The sequence below is a fragment of the Caenorhabditis remanei genome, chromosome V, assembly GCF_010183535.1.
Source record: "Caenorhabditis remanei strain PX506 chromosome V, whole genome shotgun sequence".
NCBI lineage: Eukaryota > Metazoa > Nematoda > Chromadorea > Rhabditida > Rhabditidae > Caenorhabditis > Caenorhabditis remanei.
The window spans coordinates 19,189,456-19,207,561 of NC_071332.1; the positions used below are offsets into that span (position 1 = coordinate 19,189,456).

The 18,106-nt window shown below is 37.7% G+C and overlaps 7 protein-coding genes across 7 annotated transcripts; 5 read left to right on the top strand and 2 right to left on the bottom strand.

Moving 5' to 3' along the window:
* Window positions 1–1,457: 1,457 nt before the first annotated feature.
* Window positions 1,458–8,301, bottom strand: GCK72_021225 (uncharacterized protein; the record flags this gene model as incomplete). Its single annotated transcript, XM_003096388.2, has 5 exons — window positions 1,458–1,632; window positions 1,685–1,920; window positions 2,381–2,907; window positions 7,158–8,170; window positions 8,222–8,301. The coding sequence occupies 5 exons, from the start codon at window positions 8,299–8,301 to the stop codon at window positions 1,458–1,460; spliced, it is 2,031 nt and encodes a 676-aa protein (XP_003096436.2).
* On the top strand, window positions 4,122–5,323 carry GCK72_021226 (uncharacterized protein; the record flags this gene model as incomplete). Its single annotated transcript, XM_053734118.1, has 3 exons — window positions 4,122–4,502; window positions 5,009–5,244; window positions 5,296–5,323. 3 exons carry the CDS (start codon window positions 4,122–4,124, stop codon window positions 5,321–5,323), a joined length of 645 nt encoding a protein of 214 aa, XP_053583031.1.
* Window positions 8,302–8,557: 256 nt separating the features above from the next.
* Window positions 8,558–9,680, top strand: GCK72_021227 (uncharacterized protein; the record flags this gene model as incomplete). The annotated part of the gene is made up of 2 exons (XM_053734119.1): window positions 8,558–8,637; window positions 8,687–9,680. The coding sequence occupies 2 exons, from the start codon at window positions 8,558–8,560 to the stop codon at window positions 9,678–9,680; spliced, it is 1,074 nt and encodes a 357-aa protein (XP_053583032.1).
* Window positions 9,681–10,582: 902 nt separating this feature from the next.
* GCK72_021228 (uncharacterized protein) lies at window positions 10,583–11,118 on the top strand (the record flags this gene model as incomplete). Its single annotated transcript, XM_053734120.1, has 2 exons — window positions 10,583–10,662; window positions 10,713–11,118. 2 exons carry the CDS (start codon window positions 10,583–10,585, stop codon window positions 11,116–11,118), a joined length of 486 nt encoding a protein of 161 aa, XP_053583033.1.
* Window positions 11,119–11,237: 119 nt separating this feature from the next.
* GCK72_021229 (uncharacterized protein) lies at window positions 11,238–14,126 on the top strand (the record flags this gene model as incomplete). The annotated part of the gene is made up of 2 exons (XM_053734121.1): window positions 11,238–11,661; window positions 13,408–14,126. 2 exons carry the CDS (start codon window positions 11,238–11,240, stop codon window positions 14,124–14,126), a joined length of 1,143 nt encoding a protein of 380 aa, XP_053583034.1.
* Window positions 12,189–12,648, bottom strand: GCK72_021230 (uncharacterized protein; the record flags this gene model as incomplete). The annotated part of the gene is made up of 2 exons (XM_053734122.1): window positions 12,189–12,305; window positions 12,355–12,648. The coding sequence occupies 2 exons, from the start codon at window positions 12,646–12,648 to the stop codon at window positions 12,189–12,191; spliced, it is 411 nt and encodes a 136-aa protein (XP_053583035.1).
* An 885-nt stretch (window positions 14,127–15,011) lies between the features above and the next one.
* On the top strand, window positions 15,012–16,150 carry GCK72_021231 (uncharacterized protein; the record flags this gene model as incomplete). Its single annotated transcript, XM_053734123.1, has 2 exons — window positions 15,012–15,211; window positions 15,259–16,150. 2 exons carry the CDS (start codon window positions 15,012–15,014, stop codon window positions 16,148–16,150), a joined length of 1,092 nt encoding a protein of 363 aa, XP_053583036.1.
* Window positions 16,151–18,106: the final 1,956 nt, after the last annotated feature.

Sequence of the window (18,106 nt, forward strand, 5' to 3'; positions counted from 1 at the left end):
CAAAACTTGTCAAATTCCGGCCCTACCCGGATTTTAAAGCTTTTAAAAAGGTACCTATTTTTGGACCAAGTGTTCTGATTTTTTGTTTGAATTTTCATTTAAAAAATCTAAATTCTTGATGCATAATAGCCGAACCGGGGCAAGTTTGATAATAGCAAGGCTTTCAATTTTTTTGGGAAGGGGTGTCATCTTCTTTAGAAGGTGTGCTTCAGTTGTATAGGAGTGAAAATTTAATTCTAGTATTTATTTCCCCTTGTACCTCTCCACTCGTTCATCGTTTGAAGAAGATTCTTCAGATTCTAAACTACCAGCAGATCTAGGAACTGCTATGTTTAGTGGTGAAAAATCGAAAGATCGTGATAATAACACAGTCGTTGGTTTCATTTTTTATATTTAGGTTCACCAGATGGATAATCTCCGAAAGGAGAGGAATAAGACGAGGAGGAGGAGGATCCAGACCCAGAACAATCAGACATTCTTGTGCTTATCTGGAGAGGAAATCATAGCTTATGTTGATAAAAAGCAATAGCGAGGTATACGGTAAAATATGTCATTTTGAGATGTAGTTCCTGAGGTGATGTTATCCTTAAAATATTTCTACAGTCTTTAACAAAGTGTTACAAAATAGAAAAGGGAGTGTCAAGAGGAAAAACAAAAAGAAATGAGTAACTTGCGGTTATTTAAGGTAATAAATTATAAGAAAAATTTGTGATTCGCTGGAAAACTCTCACTCCAACAGTTCACGCTTTTCGACGAATCCCAATTTTTTCACAATATATGTAAAACAGTGTTATCTCATTTTAACAAGACTCCGCCTTACCCATTGTCGAAATAGAAAAGTGATACCCGGTGTTTGCGGACATAGAAAAGTGATACCAAAAGAAATAGAAAAGTGATACCCGGTGTTTGCGGAAAATTATTAAAATTAGCATTAAGTCCGCAAACACCGGGTATCACTTTTTTTATTTCGACAATAAGTTCCCACAATTTTGATTTGTTTTTTTGCCGTTTCTTCTGGAAACATTTTATATTGCCATTTGTGCTGATGTCAAGCTAAACAGGAATCCTTTGTTCTGAAATTAAGATATTTTGCTGCCAAAAATTATATTAATTCAATTTTTTACCGTCCTGAACAGAAAAAATAGTTTGTAGTCTCCGACTTCTTGGTGTGAAATAAAACTGACAATGCTCTTGACTCGGAAGGGATTGTGCTGATAAGAAAAATGTGATGGAACAGAACAGAAAAAGAGCTAACAGAGTATCCACTAGCGGCGAAAACATGACCGGAGCTTAGTTAAACCGTAACGCACACAACTATGTTCAATTGATTATAATTGTAGACCACAAAGTTTCAGTTTTCATTCAAGACAAACATTGTATTCTTGATTTCATAAGTTGCAAACTGTCAATGTCCTCTCCAGAATCTTGTTATTTTTCTTTTTCTTAAAAAAAATAATTTAATTAATACCAGATCTCTTTACAGGACCAACTTCCAATACATAACCACATCGAATAACTGAATAAGCAACTTCTCGATACTGAGAAGACATAAGAACACAAATAATCATATGAGTCGCAGTAGTAGCAGTTAGAATGAATGAAAAGAAATTTTCAGAGTCTTCTCGGAGAAAGCTGGAATGACAATGTTTTCTATATTTCTACAATTTTCCTTAGACCAACTCACATAAAACCAGCTACACCACGTACATCATGAAAAATGCTAAATGGACTGATAGCGAAAGCGACACCAAGAGGGAGTTCTGCAATGAAGAATGGCAGTGTTAGGAACAACACTAGTTTCGATGTGTTCTTGGAGTTATTCGAAGTAGAGGACTTCATGTTTAGTCGTTTTGTATTAGCTTTTCGTATTTCTCTAACCAACACGGCAGTGACAATAGGGAATAAAATACAGGGGATTATCTGGAATTGAAAAGATTTTTAGGGCAAACTAAAAGAGGATTGAAGTTATATAAGTTCGGATTCCGATACTTCAGAAAATTATAAGTAACTTTCATCTTTGAAGATATGGTATAAATCGTCCTATATCGTTCTTCTGAGACAGAAGGAGTCTTCGTGGAAGAGTTTTTCCGCGCAGTCGTGTAGTCCTCTCGGACAAGAGTTCAGTTCAATTGCTCGGTTTTTCACTTTTTCCAGCAAACTTTCGTGTTTTTTAATTTATATCGCAAGAAAAAAGAAAAAATACGGAAACATGTTGGAAAAGCGAGGAAATGAGGAATTGAGAAATAGTTTTGTCCGAGAGAACTACACGACTGCGTGAAAAACTCTTCCGCTGATGAAAGTTTGTTAAAAGTATCTGAAGAATCGGAATCTGAAATTAAAAAAAACCATGACTACAGTTCTCCTAAAAGCATTTTCTAACCTTTGATATAGTTGCATCAACAGCCTGATAAATTCTTTGAATTTTTCGATTATTTTCTTGGAATAATAACGAAATCCCACTTCCATACCACAATATGTTACTACTCGGGTACTGAGTACACTTGTACTCTTCTTTGTACACGTCTATGTCATGTTTGTATACATCCAGCATATTAATCGGAGCACATAAGATCAAGGTGGCTAAAATCACGTAAAAAGCAGCACGGGGTTTTGAAAGTATCTCAAATCTGGGATCCATTGGATACTTGATAACTAGGGTTCGGATGAGAGCAATACTGAAACTTAGCCATGTGGAACATCTTCTGGTATAGTTACGAATGGATTCCATTATCACATTGATCAGTATAATATAATAATCACTTTTCTTCGAGTAGCAAACATTGATAACCTTGTAAAACTGCACAATTCCTGTATGAATATCATACAATGAAGAAATAATATCCATTATTGCAATTGCCATTAGAATTATATAAATTGGAGATGTTCTCAGTGATTTACTAGATAACACTGTAACATGAAACAAGTTTACGATAATACAGAACACCGAAATATGTATACAACTATTATGTAGACGAAGAACTAGATCGTCAAAATTGTCAGCTAGGAAACAGACAAATTTGAGAAGAGATTTATTCTTGATTTTAAACCAGGCATACTCCTCACAGTAGGTCATTGGAATGAAGTTATGGAGTGTTTGCGAAAAAATAAAATTTAAGAGAAAAGATGTGATATCATTTTATTTTTTTCTCAAAATTGTTTTTAGATATTTCAAAGACTACATAATTATATGTTGTGGGCAACTAGAAAAAAAGTTGTTATTATTTTATTATAAGACATGAGTATATAATTATAGGCGTTTGAAATTTTTTTTGAAGTTTCAAAGACTGGTTAAGCGATGCATAATTATATGTTGGGCTACTTGAAAGAAATATTCTGATAAAAAAATTTAGTTAGAGAACCGAATATCAGTTCAGCACATTTCCTACAACTGCGCTCCATCGAAATCCCCCTTGAAAAATGCCTCTTTTTCTCTGGGTCTCTCATTTTCGCACACAATTGCCTTTGGTTTCGGGAGAACGCGGTTGTAAGAAACGAGCTGTGCTAATAGACCAGGCCCACTCATAAAATTGGTTACGGCGCTGAGAAAATTAATAATTAGCAGACTTGCAACGGGTCGGGCCGAGTCGATTTGATATTTGAGTATTTCACCGGCCCGGGTCTCACTAGTCAGTACAAATATTTGAAAATTTTAATTTTATGAAATTTGAATTGTTTTTGATTATGTCTTGAAAGGTAGATGAAAGTTTAATCAAAAACAATTTTCAAAATCCTATAATTATATACTCATGTCTTATAATAAAATGATAACAACTTTTTTCTAGTTGCCCACAACATATAATTATGTAGTCTTTGAAATATCAAAAACAATTTTGAGAAAAGAATAAAGTGATATCACATCTTTTCTCTTAAATGTTATTTCTTCGCAAACACTCTATAACTTCATTCCAATGTACTATTGTGAGGATAATGCCTGGTTCAAAATCAAGAATAAATCTCTCCTCAAATTTGTCTGTTTCCTAGCTGACAATTTTGACGATCTAGTTCTTCGTCTACATAATAGTTGTATACATATTTCGGTGTTCTGTATTATCGTAAACTTGTTTCATGTTACAGTGTTATCTAGTAAATCACTGAGAACATCTCCAATTTATATAATTCTAATGGCAATTGCAATAGTGGATATTATTTCTTCATTGTATGATATCCATACAGGAATTGTGCAGTTTTACAAGGTTATCAATGTTTGCTATTCGAAGAAAAGTGATTATTATATTATACTGATCAATGTGATTATGGAATCCATTCGTAACTATACCAGAAGATGTTCCACGTGGCTTAGCTTCAGTATTGCTCTCATCCGAACTCTAGTCATCAAGTATCCAATGGATCCCAGATTTGAGATTCTTTCAAAACCACGTGCCGCATTTTACGTAATTCTAGCCACCTTGATCTTATGTGCTCCAATTAATGTGCTGGATGTATACAAACATGACATAGGGTACACAGAAGGGTACAAGTGTACTCAGCACCCGGTTTTCAACGTATTGTGGTATGGAAGTGGGATTTCTTATTTATTACAAAAAAATAATCGAAAAATTCAAAGAATTTATCAGGCTGTTGATGCAACTATTTCAAAGGTTAGAAAATTTTTTAAGGAGGACTGAAGTCATGTTTTTTTTTTAAATTTGAGATTCCGATTCTTCAGGTAATTCTAACAAACTTTCATCAGCGGAAGAGTTTTTCACGCAGTCGTGTAATTCTTTTGGACAAATTTATTTCTCAATTTCTCATTTCCTCGCTTTTCCAACATATTTCCGTATTTTTTTCTTTTTTCTATAAATAAAAAAACGCGAAAGTTTGCTGGAAAAGGTGAAAAATCGAGCAATTGGACAGAAATCTTGTCCGATAGGACTACGCCGAACAATTTTGAGCATATGCGTCAATGATAAAAGTTTCTTAGAATATTCTGAAGTATCGGAATCCGAACTTTTAAAAAATATAACTTCAATCCTCTTTTAGTTTGCCCTAAAAATCTTTTCAATTCCAGATAATCCCTTGTATTTTATTCCCTATTGTCACTGCCTTGTTGGTTAGAGAAATACGAAAAGCTAATACGAAACGACTAAAAATGAAGTCATCTACTCCGAATAACTCCAAGAACACATCGAAACTAGTGTTGTTCCTAACACTGCCATTCTTCATTGCAGAACTCCCTCTTGGTATCGCTTTCGCTAGCAGTCCGTTCAATATTTTTCATGGTGTAGCTGGTGTAACTGGTTTTATGTGAGTTGATCTAAAGAAAATTGTAGAATTAAAAAATTGATTTTATTCCAGCTTTCTCCGACAAGCATTCGAAAAATAATTTTCATTCATTCTAACTGCTTCGACTGCAACTCATATGATTATTTGTGTTCTTATGTCTTCTCAGTATCGAGAAGTTGCTTATTCAGTTATTCGATGTGGTTATGTATTGGAAGTTGGTTTTGTAAAGAGATCTGGTATTAATTAAATTATTTTTTTAAGAAAAAGAAGGATGACAAGATTCTGGAGAGAACATTGACAGTTTGCAACTTATGAAATCAAAAATACAATGTTTTGTCTTGAATAAAAACTGAAACTTTGTGGTCTACAATTATAATCAATTGAACATAGTTGTATGCGGCTCGGTTCACTTTTTCTGTTCTGTACATTCTCAAATTTCTTATCAGCGCAATCTTTTCCGAGTCAAGAGGATGTAAGTTTTTCGACTTATTTCAGACCCAGAAGTCGGAGACTACAAACTACGTTTTCTGTCTAGCACTCCATGTAAATATTATGTAAATAGTATTTACACAGATCACCATGACAGGCATTTGAGATCAGCGCTTGGATTGTTTTTCAAAAAATAATGAATTATGAAAAAAACCTCTTACATAATTTCAGTTTTTGCTCGTGATGCACACCAGAGCTGCAAAAATTTCTGATTTCCGACTTCCGGATAGGAAATTTTTACTTCCATGCAATTCTGATGCACACCTTCTAAATAAGCCTTGAAAGATGACAGCTTTTCCCGAAAAAATTGAAACCCTTGCTTGTATCAAACTTGCCACGGTCCGGAGTTCGAACATTGAAATGTTTTACGATTTTTTTTCTGAAAGGTCAAATTTTTGTTTATAATTTAGAATTCAATTAAAAACTATTTATTTGCTAACTGTTTTGTCAGCCTGTTGATTTCTTAATTTAATTCTTTAACTAATTTCTGAAATAAAGTTTCAAGGGTACTTGCGAGACGTGTAATCTTTGTTGAACAGATATCGGCAGTGGTCTAATCATAGTGTTTGGTCATACAGGTCCCGCGTTGCGGTCGCGCGGGGCGGTTTCTCAATCTCAAGTTCACTTCTTCATCAAGAACCGACGTGCTTTTATCCTTTGCTGCTGTCGTCAATCTCGACTAATACCGGTTTCATCTTGAAATGTGTTAGACCCAAGCGTTTTCAATTAATTATTACTTTTCCGGATTTCTGAATTGAACATGTTCTTTTGCTTAGAGACTGATGCCATCAAAACCAGCATGTGAGTTTAGAGACAAGATATCAGATAGTTGCCCGCGTACGAATACGGGGTGATAGGGTCCTGATAAAATAAGACGACAAATACACAGTTTCTTACAATAAATAAGGTTTATTGCAAGAAAATAAAATAAGAGAGCGTAACTTACAACACAAAGGTTAAACAACCAACGCTAAAACTAGAACTAACTCTGAAAGCCAACCGACTCCAGAAACTACTTGTTGCCACGTGGAGTACACGTGTCCACGTGAACTGACGCGCTGAGGTTACGGTAGGCGCGTGAGGCTTTGGCGGAGTGTCGTTGCGTATTTATTGTGAGGACTCGGAGAACTACAGGGTTATGAGGGTACCTTACCACCGGCATGTGAGCTTGCCACCGGCATGTGAGCATGTGAGTTTAGAGACAAGATATCAGACAAATCTTTATTTTAGGAATCGAAACGCAACCCAACGAATTAATCGAACTAAAAAAAGATGCCAAAAACTCAGAAAATGGACAAGAGATACAGTAGGTAGTCAGCAGTTATGAATAGACAGCAAAAACCATAAATCGAAAAAAAATTAACAGAAGAAAAAGAATTAAAAGAACAGTTAATTAAAGTGTTTGATACATGAATTGTAAAAAGAAGAAAGCCGAGAACATTTACGCATAAATGAAGACTGATTCGGCACAATGTTTGTTGTATCATTAGTAGATTCCGGCCAAACGTAGAAACAAACAGTTCCGAAATTTGAAATTCTGATTGTTGCTTCTCTCCCGTCGGCTCTTGTTATGTCGAATTCCCAATTGAGCATCTCATTCGCAACCTCCGAAATGAACTGTTTTATATTCCCCAATACCCGGAATTCTCTCTTTGTTTCAATGGGAATTCGAACAGCCTTGAGTCCTTTCAGAAGGAGATTTATTACTTCACTCTTTACCCATCTCCTTATCTTCACTTCCAAGTATTCCAGTCGATCATTACATTTTTTCTTCATCCACAACTTGAAATAGCGGTTTAGGTTTTCTAATGTGAAGGCTGGACCAGGAACCTCGAGTGACCTGACGTTCGTCATCATCAAATCATTAAGAGAAAACTTCATATCGTCATTTGGCATGTCGAAGTATGAAATGTCCCAATATTTTGTTAAAGTCACGGCGTCAAAATTTCCTTTGAAAATTTCTTGGAAGTCTTCGGGTTTCAGAACGTGATAAAAAATGGTAACTGCAGAAGATAGTGGCAAAACAATTCTCAGAACTTTTAGAAGTTTTTCTGAGTCCACAGAACAGCTGTGGTAACCATTTTCAGCAACAACTTCATCAACTTCTGGAAGCTTCGCAAAGATTCTTGGGAGTTTCGCAAGGAAAATATCGCGTTGCGGTGCTTCAACGACTATAAACTGCTTAATCGACTTGCAGTGAGTGACGTCCATAATCGGAAGGACGTAGTCCATTGGAGATAGTGTACAGGGCCATCGTGAGATGTAATCATGTCCATGCTTTAAATTTACTGCTTGATATCCGAAGATTAAAATATCCACTTTCAGTTCTTCACTATTTTCAAAAAACACTATCATCTGGATTTTGTCACCATTAAGTTTCAAAGTGATATACTTACACTTCATTTTGAGAAGTTTCAAGAACATTCTGGCTCGTTTAGAGAGAATGGAGAGTGCAATTCTGAAAAAGAAAGCGTTTTGGAAACAGAAACTATGTCAGTTTTCTACTCACCTTTCCATAAATTCCATTTGTTCCAAGATAGGCATAAGCACGAGGTACGGTAGACGAAGAAGTGGAAATGCAATCGTCATCTCGGTCGAAGGAGTCGAAATACAATTGAGGAGGAATCAATGAATGGGGAATGTGTGTGGTGCGGTAGAGGTGAGACCGCAACGCACGACCGCGACGCGGCACTCTGGGAAGGTTGAGGAGGAGAGCAATGAAGAATAGATGGAGATGTGTTAATCCTCCCAGAGTGCTGCGTTGCGGTCTCACCCCTACAGCACCACACACCGATTCCCCATTCATTGATTCTTCTTCATTTGTATTTCCACTCCTTCTACCGAAATGACGAATGCATTTCCTCTTCTTCGTCTTCCGTACCTCGTGCTTATGCCTATCTTGGAACAAATGGACTTTTTTGAAAGGTGAGTGAAAACTTAAAATTTTTGTATCCTACACGCTTCCTTTTTTCAGAATTGCGCTCTCGATTTTCTCCAGACGAGCTAGAATGTTCTTGAAACTACTCCAAAAGAAGAGCAAACGTATAAATTTGAAACTCAAGCACGACACTATCGAGATGAAAGTGTTGCTTGATAACTGGGAAGAATTAAAACTAGAGCTGTATCCGAGTGGATATGTAGAACTGAGATATCAAGAAGATATATTGTTATGGAACACAATGGGGGTCCCTCCAATGGACTACGCTGTTTCAATTATGGACGTCATGCATTGTAAATCGATTTATCAGTTCAAAATCGCTGAAATGTCTCAATGTGATATTCTCCCTCTCCTTGTGAACCTCCCGAAAATCGATAGAGTCGTTGTTTACAGCAACTTGTCCGACGTTTGTCCAGTAGAGTCCCGGCTTCGAAGAATTTTGAGAATCGTTTCGCCCGTATCTTCTGGAGTTACTATTTACCATCACTTTCAAAACCTCAAATATCTCCGAGAAATCCTCAAAAAGAATTTTGACGTCGTGACTATGGAAAATTATTGGGTTAAAGACGAGCCAATTCGCAAAATTAAATTTTCTCTAAACGATTTGATGATGGCAAACGCTAAGACGCTTGAGCTTTATAACGTTATTCTGAACGGTAAAGACATGAACCGCTTTTTCAAGTTGTGGATGAAAAAAAACTGGAATCCACGACTGGAATATTTGGAAGTGAGGTTAAACGGCAATATCAATAAGGATTTCCTCCTGAAAGGATTGAAAACAGTTCCAGTTCCCATTGAAACAAAGAGAACATTCCGGGTTTTGGGGAATGTAAAACAGATGGATGAGAGGATTAATAGGGAATGTGATATAACGAGAGCCGATGGGAGAACAGCAACAATCAGGATGTCATCATATGGAACAATTTATTTCTACGTTTGGCCAGAATCAACCAGTCTTGATACAAATCAGTCTTCATTCGAGCGTATTTTCGCTAATGTTTACAATTCACGTGTTAAACATTTCAAATAACTTTTTTTTTCTGTAAATGCTTTATCATTGGAAACCAATTTCGGAATATATCTATCATTTGTTTTGTATTTGCTGACTCGGGTATTCTCCCTGTTTTTTTTGCTAATTTGTTATTTTTTGAATTTCTGAAATAAAGACTCAAGGGTACTTGCGAGACGTGTCATCTTTGTTGTAGAGATATCGGCAGTGGTCTTATCATAGTGTTTGTCTCGAAATGGGACTAATACCGTTTCTACCGTGGTATGCATTAGACGGAACCTTTCTCCATTAATATAGTATGATCCCTTTCGCATTTGTCAATTGTTTTCCTCCTCAACAAAACCCATTACCTCGTCACCGAAACACAGAGCGCAAACACTAGAAAACGCCCTCCGTGTAGATATTAATATTCCCAGAGTCCTGCGTCGCGGTCGCGCGGTGCGATCTCACCCCTACTGTACTTGTCATCTTTGTTGAAGGAGCTTCCCCAAGGAGAGTGGTGGGTGCAAAATAATGATGGTGTGGAGTCGTCATCTCGATAGAATGAGAGAAAATACAAATGAGGAGGAATCAATGAATGAGGAATCTGTGTCTGGTACAATCGGGGTGACCGCGACTCACGACCGCGAGGCAGCACTTTGGGAAGGTTGGGGAGGAGAGGAACAATGGAGAATAAATAGAGTCGTGTTAATCCTCCCAGAGGCTACGCCGCTGTCTCACCCCTTTATACCAGGTACAATACGGTGAGACCGCAGCGCAGCACTCTGGGAGGATTAATACGACTCTATTTTTTCTCCATTGTTCCTCTCCTCCCCAACCTTCCCAAAGTGCTGCCTCGCGGTCGTGCGTCGCGGTCTCACCCCTGCTATACATTCCTCATTCATTGATTTCTCCTCATTTGTATTTCCACTTCTTCTATCGAGATGAGGACTCCATTTCCTCTTCTCCGTCTTCCGTACCTTGTACTTATGCCTGTCTTGAAACAAATGAACTTTTTTGAAAGGTAAGTAAGAACTTATATAATTCTTGTAACCTTTACGCTTTCTCCTTCAGAATTGCACTCTCGATTTTCTCCAGACGAGCCAGAATGTTTTTGAAAATGCCCCAAAGGAAGAGTAAACGTATCAATTTGAAACTCAAGTACGACACTATAGAGATGAAAGTGTTGCTTGATAACTGGGAAGAATTGAAACTAGAACTGTATCCGAGTGGATATGTAGAATTGAGATACCGAGAAGATGTATTTTTATGGAGAACAAGGGGAGTACCTCCAATGGACTATGCTGTTTCAATTATGGACGTCATGCATTGCAAGTCGATTTATCAGTTCAAAATAGCTGAAATATCTCAATGTGATACTCTTCATCTCCTTGTGAACCTCCCGAAAATCGATAAAGTCGTTGTTTACAGCGATTTGTCCAACGTTTGCCCAGTAGAGTCCTGGCTTCGAAGAATTTGAGAATCGTTTCGCCCGTATCTTCTGGAGTTACTATTTGCCATCACTTCCAAAACCTCAAATATCTCCGAGAAATCCTCAAAGAGAATTTTGACGTCGTGACTATGGAAAATTATTGGAACATGTCATTGCCATACTACGACACGCCAATTCGCAAAGTGAAGTTTTCTCTCAACGATTTGATGATGGCAAACGCTAAGACGCTCGAGCTTTATAACGTTATTCTTAACGCTAAAGACATGAACCACTTTTTCAAATTGTGGATGAAAAATAAATGTAATCCTCGACTGGAATACTTAGAAGTGAGGATAAACGGCAATATCAATAACGATTTCCTCCTGAAAGGATTGAAAACAGTTCCAGTTCCCGTTGAAACAAAAAAAACATTCCAAGTTTTGGGTAACGTACAACAGCTACGTTTGGATGAGAAGATTACCGCCGAATTTGATATAACAAGAGTCGACGGGAGAACAGCAACAATCAGAATGTCAACTTTTGGAACAGTTTATTTCTACGTTTGGCCAGAATCTACTAATCTTGAGCCAAGTCAGTCTTCATTCATGCGTGTTTTCTCTACTTTTTTCAATTCATGTATTGAACATTTTAAGTAACTGTTTTTTTTCCTGTAAATGCTTTTTCATTTGTTTTTGACTGTCGTTTTATTGAAAACCAATTTCGGAATATATCTATCACTTGTATTGTATTTGCTAACTCATTTGTTCTCCCTGTTCCTTTGCTAATCTTTCATTTTTTGAATTTCTGAAATAAAGACTCAAGGGTATTTGCAAGACGTGTCATCTTTGTTGTAGAGATATCGGCAGTGGTCTTATCATAGTGTTTGTTTCGAAATGGGACGAATACCGTTTTCACTGTGGTATGCAATAAACCCAACCTTTCTCCATTAATATACTATGATCCCTTTCCTATTTGTCCATTGTTCTCCTCCTCAACCAAACTCCATTAGTGTCAAAAACCCGAAAAAACATACAACATTATTTTGAAATCCAAAAAGACAATGTTCAAAAATTGCGTCAGCATGAAAAGTTCAAACTTTATTCATATTTTTACGTGAATTAAAAAACCAATGAAGGAAGATCAAAAATCACAAAAAGAGCCAAGAAAAGAGCCAATGAGAAGGCAGCGAGCAACTGGGAACGAGAGAAACCGTAGTTGGAAGAGTTGTTAAGAATCTGAAAGATTTCAGAAATTATTATAAGTATTAGAAAAGTTATTTCTTACTACTTCCTCGTTGGATTCTGATTCTGGAGTTTTGGATTCTGGAGTGACGTCATCAGAATTGTTTCCTAATCTACTGTAAAACTCCCACGGAATCCCTCTCCCCGAAATCTCATCCTCCAAATTTTCAATACCTTTTTTGAGTTGTGTTATCTGTCCTTCAACAACTTCAAGTTGACACCGAATCGCTGCAGCTGGTACCATATCCGTTTCTTTGTACACCACTAGCACATCATTCAACGTTCTAGGGAACCGCCCGTATTTCATGAGCATCCTCTTACTCGACTCCATAAACATTGAGAGCTCTTTACATTTTGGAAAAGATTCAGCTTTTTCAAGAAATTCCGACAATCTTTCCTTGAAAGTTGCAATTAATTGACTGGCTTCCGGGAACGATTCCTCACATTTTGCAATCAATTCTTCTCGCTCACTTCTAGTTTTCTAAAAAAAAGTTGTTTCCAAATTTTTGGAATCTTTACCTTCTCGTTGACACCACCTGACTTCTGAAAATCGTCTGACGTCGCCATCGCTCTTTTCCAGAATAAAATTTTCTACACAAAGCGAGGGGATTTGAATTTCGAAAGACACGTGGAACGCTTATCATTTTTTGAGAATTTCTTGGAGTTCACGGTATTCATTTTAATTTATACTTTGTTTAAAAAACTTTTTTAACAAACAAATAGCATCTTCTTATTTTGGCTAGTGAGAACAGAACTTTTTTTGATACATTTTACGGAGATCCTCCCCGAATTGTTTCCATGAATATGTTTGTCTTCCCAGCGGGCACTTCAGCCGCGTCGCGGTTGTGCGTTGCGGTCTCCGTGCGATACCACCAGACATTGATTTCCTCATCTCATTCCTACCCTCTCCCCCCCTACAAGGATGACGACTCCGTTCCTTCTCTTACGTCTTCCAAGACTTGCACTGATTCCTGTTCTTCAACACATGGAGCTTATTGAAATGTAAGTTTGCATCTGATTTCAATTCATCTATTCAGAATCGCGTTCTCCCTTATCTCCAAAAGAACTTTCAACCTCTCAAAATGTTTCTCTAAAGTATCTCGCGATTCCATCGATCTCGTAGTGAATTCCCACGATATTGAGATGAGGATTGCTGATCTGACACTGCATTTTTACGGAAACGTATCGGAGACAGTTTGGATGTCGCATCGCAACAAATTGGTTGATTGGAAAAATGCCGGGTTATCGACTAAACAATTGATCCAGAGGGTTCTCGCAGTGACAAAGTGTACATCTCTGAGAAAACTGATACTCAGAGGGGAACCAGACTACGATGTGTTCTCTATTCTTGATGTAGTTACTAAAGTTTCTTGCCTCCCAATCCCCTCCAACTGTTCAAACACTTTTGCAACACAAGCACTGCAAGTTCTCTCGCCAGTCACTTCAGAGATCACTTTGTTCAAACTTCCCTTTTCGAGCCGAGAAGAATTCCAGAGACTTTGGATGGGGATTGTGGAATGTTTGAGTGTCTACAACGATGATCTATCAAGATTTCAATTCAATATTAATGATCTTCTAGCATCGAACGCAATCAAACTTGAGTTGTGCGAAGTCAAAATGAGTCTGAGAGACCTCAACCGCTTCTTTTCTAGCTGGTTGAACAATACATCTAATCATCGGTTGAATCATCTATCAGTGAAGTTACTTGGGCATTTCAATGAAGACGTTCTTCTGGATGAACTAGATGCTATTCGGTTCACTGAAGAACGGACTAGAGAGTTCCGATCAACCAGCACGTTTCCTAAATTCAGATAATTCACTGGAGGGCTTGATGTGAGAAGAATAGATGGGAAGTTGGCAGCTATTACATTTGGAAGTATTTTTAATTTCGATGTTTGGCCATGATTCTCTATCACACTTAACTATGTATTTCATTTCCTGTTTGATAATTTTTCAATAAATGAATTTTGAATAAAGCTATAGTTACAGTAAGACAGTATGCAAGGAGGGGAAACCTCACAATAGTCGTGGGAACATCTGAGTATCACTATTGTTCCAACTGGTAGAGTCTGTCTTATAAGGATTCTGCCAGGGTTGGGAAATTCCGGGCCAGTCCGGGCCGGCCCGACTCGTCAGCTCCTGCCCGGCCCGGCCCGGATTCAAAAATGTGCACAATTTTTTTGAAATTTTTTTGAAAATTTCATCAAAAAATAGTTAAAATTCTCCAATACTCTCGTACACTTCAATTTTTATCGATATTCCAAAAAAAAAATAGTCGAAAATTCGACTTTTTTGGAAAAAATTCAAAATTTTTTGAAAATATTTCAAATTTCTACAGGAGCCGGGCCGCGGAAAATTCTTCAGTCGGCCCGGCCCGGAATTTCCCAACCCTGATTTTCAGTGTGATGGGATGAACACTTTAGAGTCTAGCCAATAAGTGCTCCACATCATTAGCTGTTGGCTTAACTTTGAAATTATCGACGTTGGAAATCCAACTGCTGTCTTGCATTTAAATCACGACATTTTCCCTAGATTCACAATTCTTCCTACAGCAGAGGCAAAGGCTTGTGTGTTGGTTCAGGAGGTCTACGGAGACTCCAGTATGTACGCATTGTTTCCCCGAAGGGGCATCCCCGGTACTACCACACATCGATTCCTCTGTCATATGTACCCTATCTCCCACCCAAGAGTGTCTCCCTGATGATGTTTGTCTTCCCAGAGCGCACTTCAGCCGCGTCGCGGTCGTGCGTTGCGGCTTACCCCCAAACACCACCAGACATTGAATCCTCATCTCAGTTGTACCCTCTCTCCCCTACCAAGATGACGACTCCGTTCCCTCTCTTACGCCTTCCTAGACTCGCACTGATTCCAGTTTTTCAACGCATGGAAGACATCGAAATGTGAGTTTTTTTTTATTTATGTTTAAAAAACCAGTTGAAAATTCCAGACTCGCATTCTGTCACATCTCCACACGAACCAGAAGTTTGACCAAGTATCTTAAATTGTTGTCTCCTGAATATGTCGTACTGAAACAACATGATGTGTACATAGAGATCAATCTCAACTTTAGTAATCGCGCCAAAGTTATTCTAAGTTATGTTAAGAACCCGGAGGATTCAGTGGACCTTCAGAGCGGAACAACTACTTGGAGCAATATGGGATTTTCAATTGGAGAATGGACAAAACGGATGTTCGATGTGTCAAACTGTGATAAATTCGAGACTGTGATGCTTGAAGAAACACCAGAATTCGATTTTTTCTCAATTTTCTCGGAGAATCGAAAAATCGACAGATTGGTATTCTTATCAGGCTGCGAACCTGTTTTTGTAAAACAAGCACTGCGAACTCTCATTCCAATTACTTCAAACATTGAATTCCTTTATACGAGTTATCCATTCAGAAATCGTACAGAACTTCGACAAATGTTGGTTCATGAAATGGATTCTTTGGAAATTCGTGCTCTTCATTGTCATTATTTTCCTTTTGTTTTCAATCTCGATGATCTTATTGCTTCCAATGTCGTAAAACTGGTCTTGAGAAGTGTGACATTAACCGCCAACGACCTAAACGAGTTTTTCAAAATGTGGAAGCAAAACACGTGTAATTTGCGCCTGGAACATCTGTCAGTTTTGGATTTCAAACAAGACGACAGAGGTACTGTAATCAAGGGGCTGAAAATTGTGGAAGCAAAAGGTCTCAGCTGTCTCAGATATTTCCAATGTACTAACGACGGGATCGTTCGTGCTGTTCTCGGGGGATTCGATATCAAGAGAGCGGATGGAAAGATCGGAACTATCGCATTTGGAGCAGATAGTCTTGATTTCTATGTGTGGTCATGACCTTATTTCTGGTTCATAAAATCACAATCTTAATTATCTGCTTCTTTTTTAATTGAATAAATCTTTTTATGTAAATGATTCAACAGAATCGAAGGTCTGATTGCCGAATGTTCACATCTTTGATCATACTGATTGGGGCTGTGGTTGGGCCGCCACGAGAAAATCATAACCGTCAATTTAAAAACGAATTCAACAAAACAGAAAACCATCCTTGCAAACTGGGCCAACGGGCCAGTGTGTAGCTCGCTTAAGACGCAACGTTATGGCGAATCTTCAATGTACCGCATAATGAATAACCATCAGGCTGAAAACAAAAATCCTCATTCATTGATTTTAGTAGAGGTGAGACCGCGATGCAGCACTCTGGAAAGATTAACACGACCCCATCTCTTCTCCATTGTTCTCCTCCATAACCTTCCCAGAGTGTCGCGTGTCGTGCGTTGCGGTCTTCAGTACTGCACCAGACACATATTCCTCATTCATTGACTAGCGTCCCCCGCCTCCCGGCGGGCTCCGCAGTACTCGGCTGCGCCTCGTGCGCGGTGCTTAGCAAGTTTTGTATTCAAAGATTAGCTTGCTCGACTTGAAGCAAAATGGAAGAACCTTTATTTTTTCTGAATCCGATGATATCAAAAAATCCTTCACGTCGTCACATTTTAGAAAACGGCTCATAACTTTTTATGACGTGGATCAATCCAGAAACGGACAACACGTTTGGAATCATCTATTTTTCACGAATCCAGTGATATCAAAAAATCCTTCACGTCTTCACATTTTAGAAAACGGCTCATAACTTTTTATGACGTGGATCAATCCAGAAACGGACCACACGTTTGGAATCCTCTATTTTTTCTGAATCCGATGATATCAAAAAATCCTTCACGTCTTCACTTTTTAGAAAACGGCTCATAACTTTTTATGACGTGGATCAATCCAGAAACGGACAACACGTTTGGAATCATCTATTTTTCACAAATCCAGTAATATCAAAAAATCCTTCACGTCTTCACATTTTAGAAAACGGCTCATAACTTTTTATGACGTGGATCAATCCAGAAACGGACAACACGTTTGGAATCATCTATTTTTCACGAATCCAATAACATCAAAAAATCCTTCACGTCTTCACTTTTTAGAAAACGGCTTATAACTTTTTATGACGTGGATCAATCCAGAAACGGACAACACGTTTGGAATCATCTATTTTTCACGAATCCAATAACATCAAAAAATCCTTCACGTCTTCACTTTTTAGAAAACGGCTTATAACTTTTTATGACGTGGATCAATCCAGAAACGGACAACACGTTTGGAATAATCTATTTTTCACGAATCCAGTGATATCAAAAAATCCTTCACGTCTTCACTTTTTAGAAAACGGCTTATAACTTTTTATGACGTGGATCAATCCAGAAACGGACAACACGTTTGGAATCATCTATTTTTCACGAATCCAATAACATCAAAAAATCCTTCACGTCTTCACTTTTTAGAAAACGGCTTATAACTTTTTATGACGTGGATCAATCCAGAAACGGACAACACGTTTGGAATCCTCTATTTTTCACGAATCCAGTAATATCAAAAAATCCTTCACGTCTTCACTTTTTAGAAAACGGCTCATAACTTTTTATGACGTGGATCAATCCAGAAACGGACAACACGTTTGGAATCATCTATTTTTCACGAATCCAGTGATATCAAAAAATCCTTCACGTCTTCACATTTTAGAAAACGGCTCATAACTTTTTATGACGTGGATCAATCCAGAAACGGACAACACGTTTGGAATAATTTATTTTTCACGAATCCAGTGATATCAAAAAATCCTTCACGTCTTCACTTTTTAGAAAACGGCTCATAACTTTTTATGACGTGGATCAATCCAGAAACGGACAACACGTTTGGAATCATCTATTTTTCACGAATCCAGTAATATCAAAAAATCCTTCACGT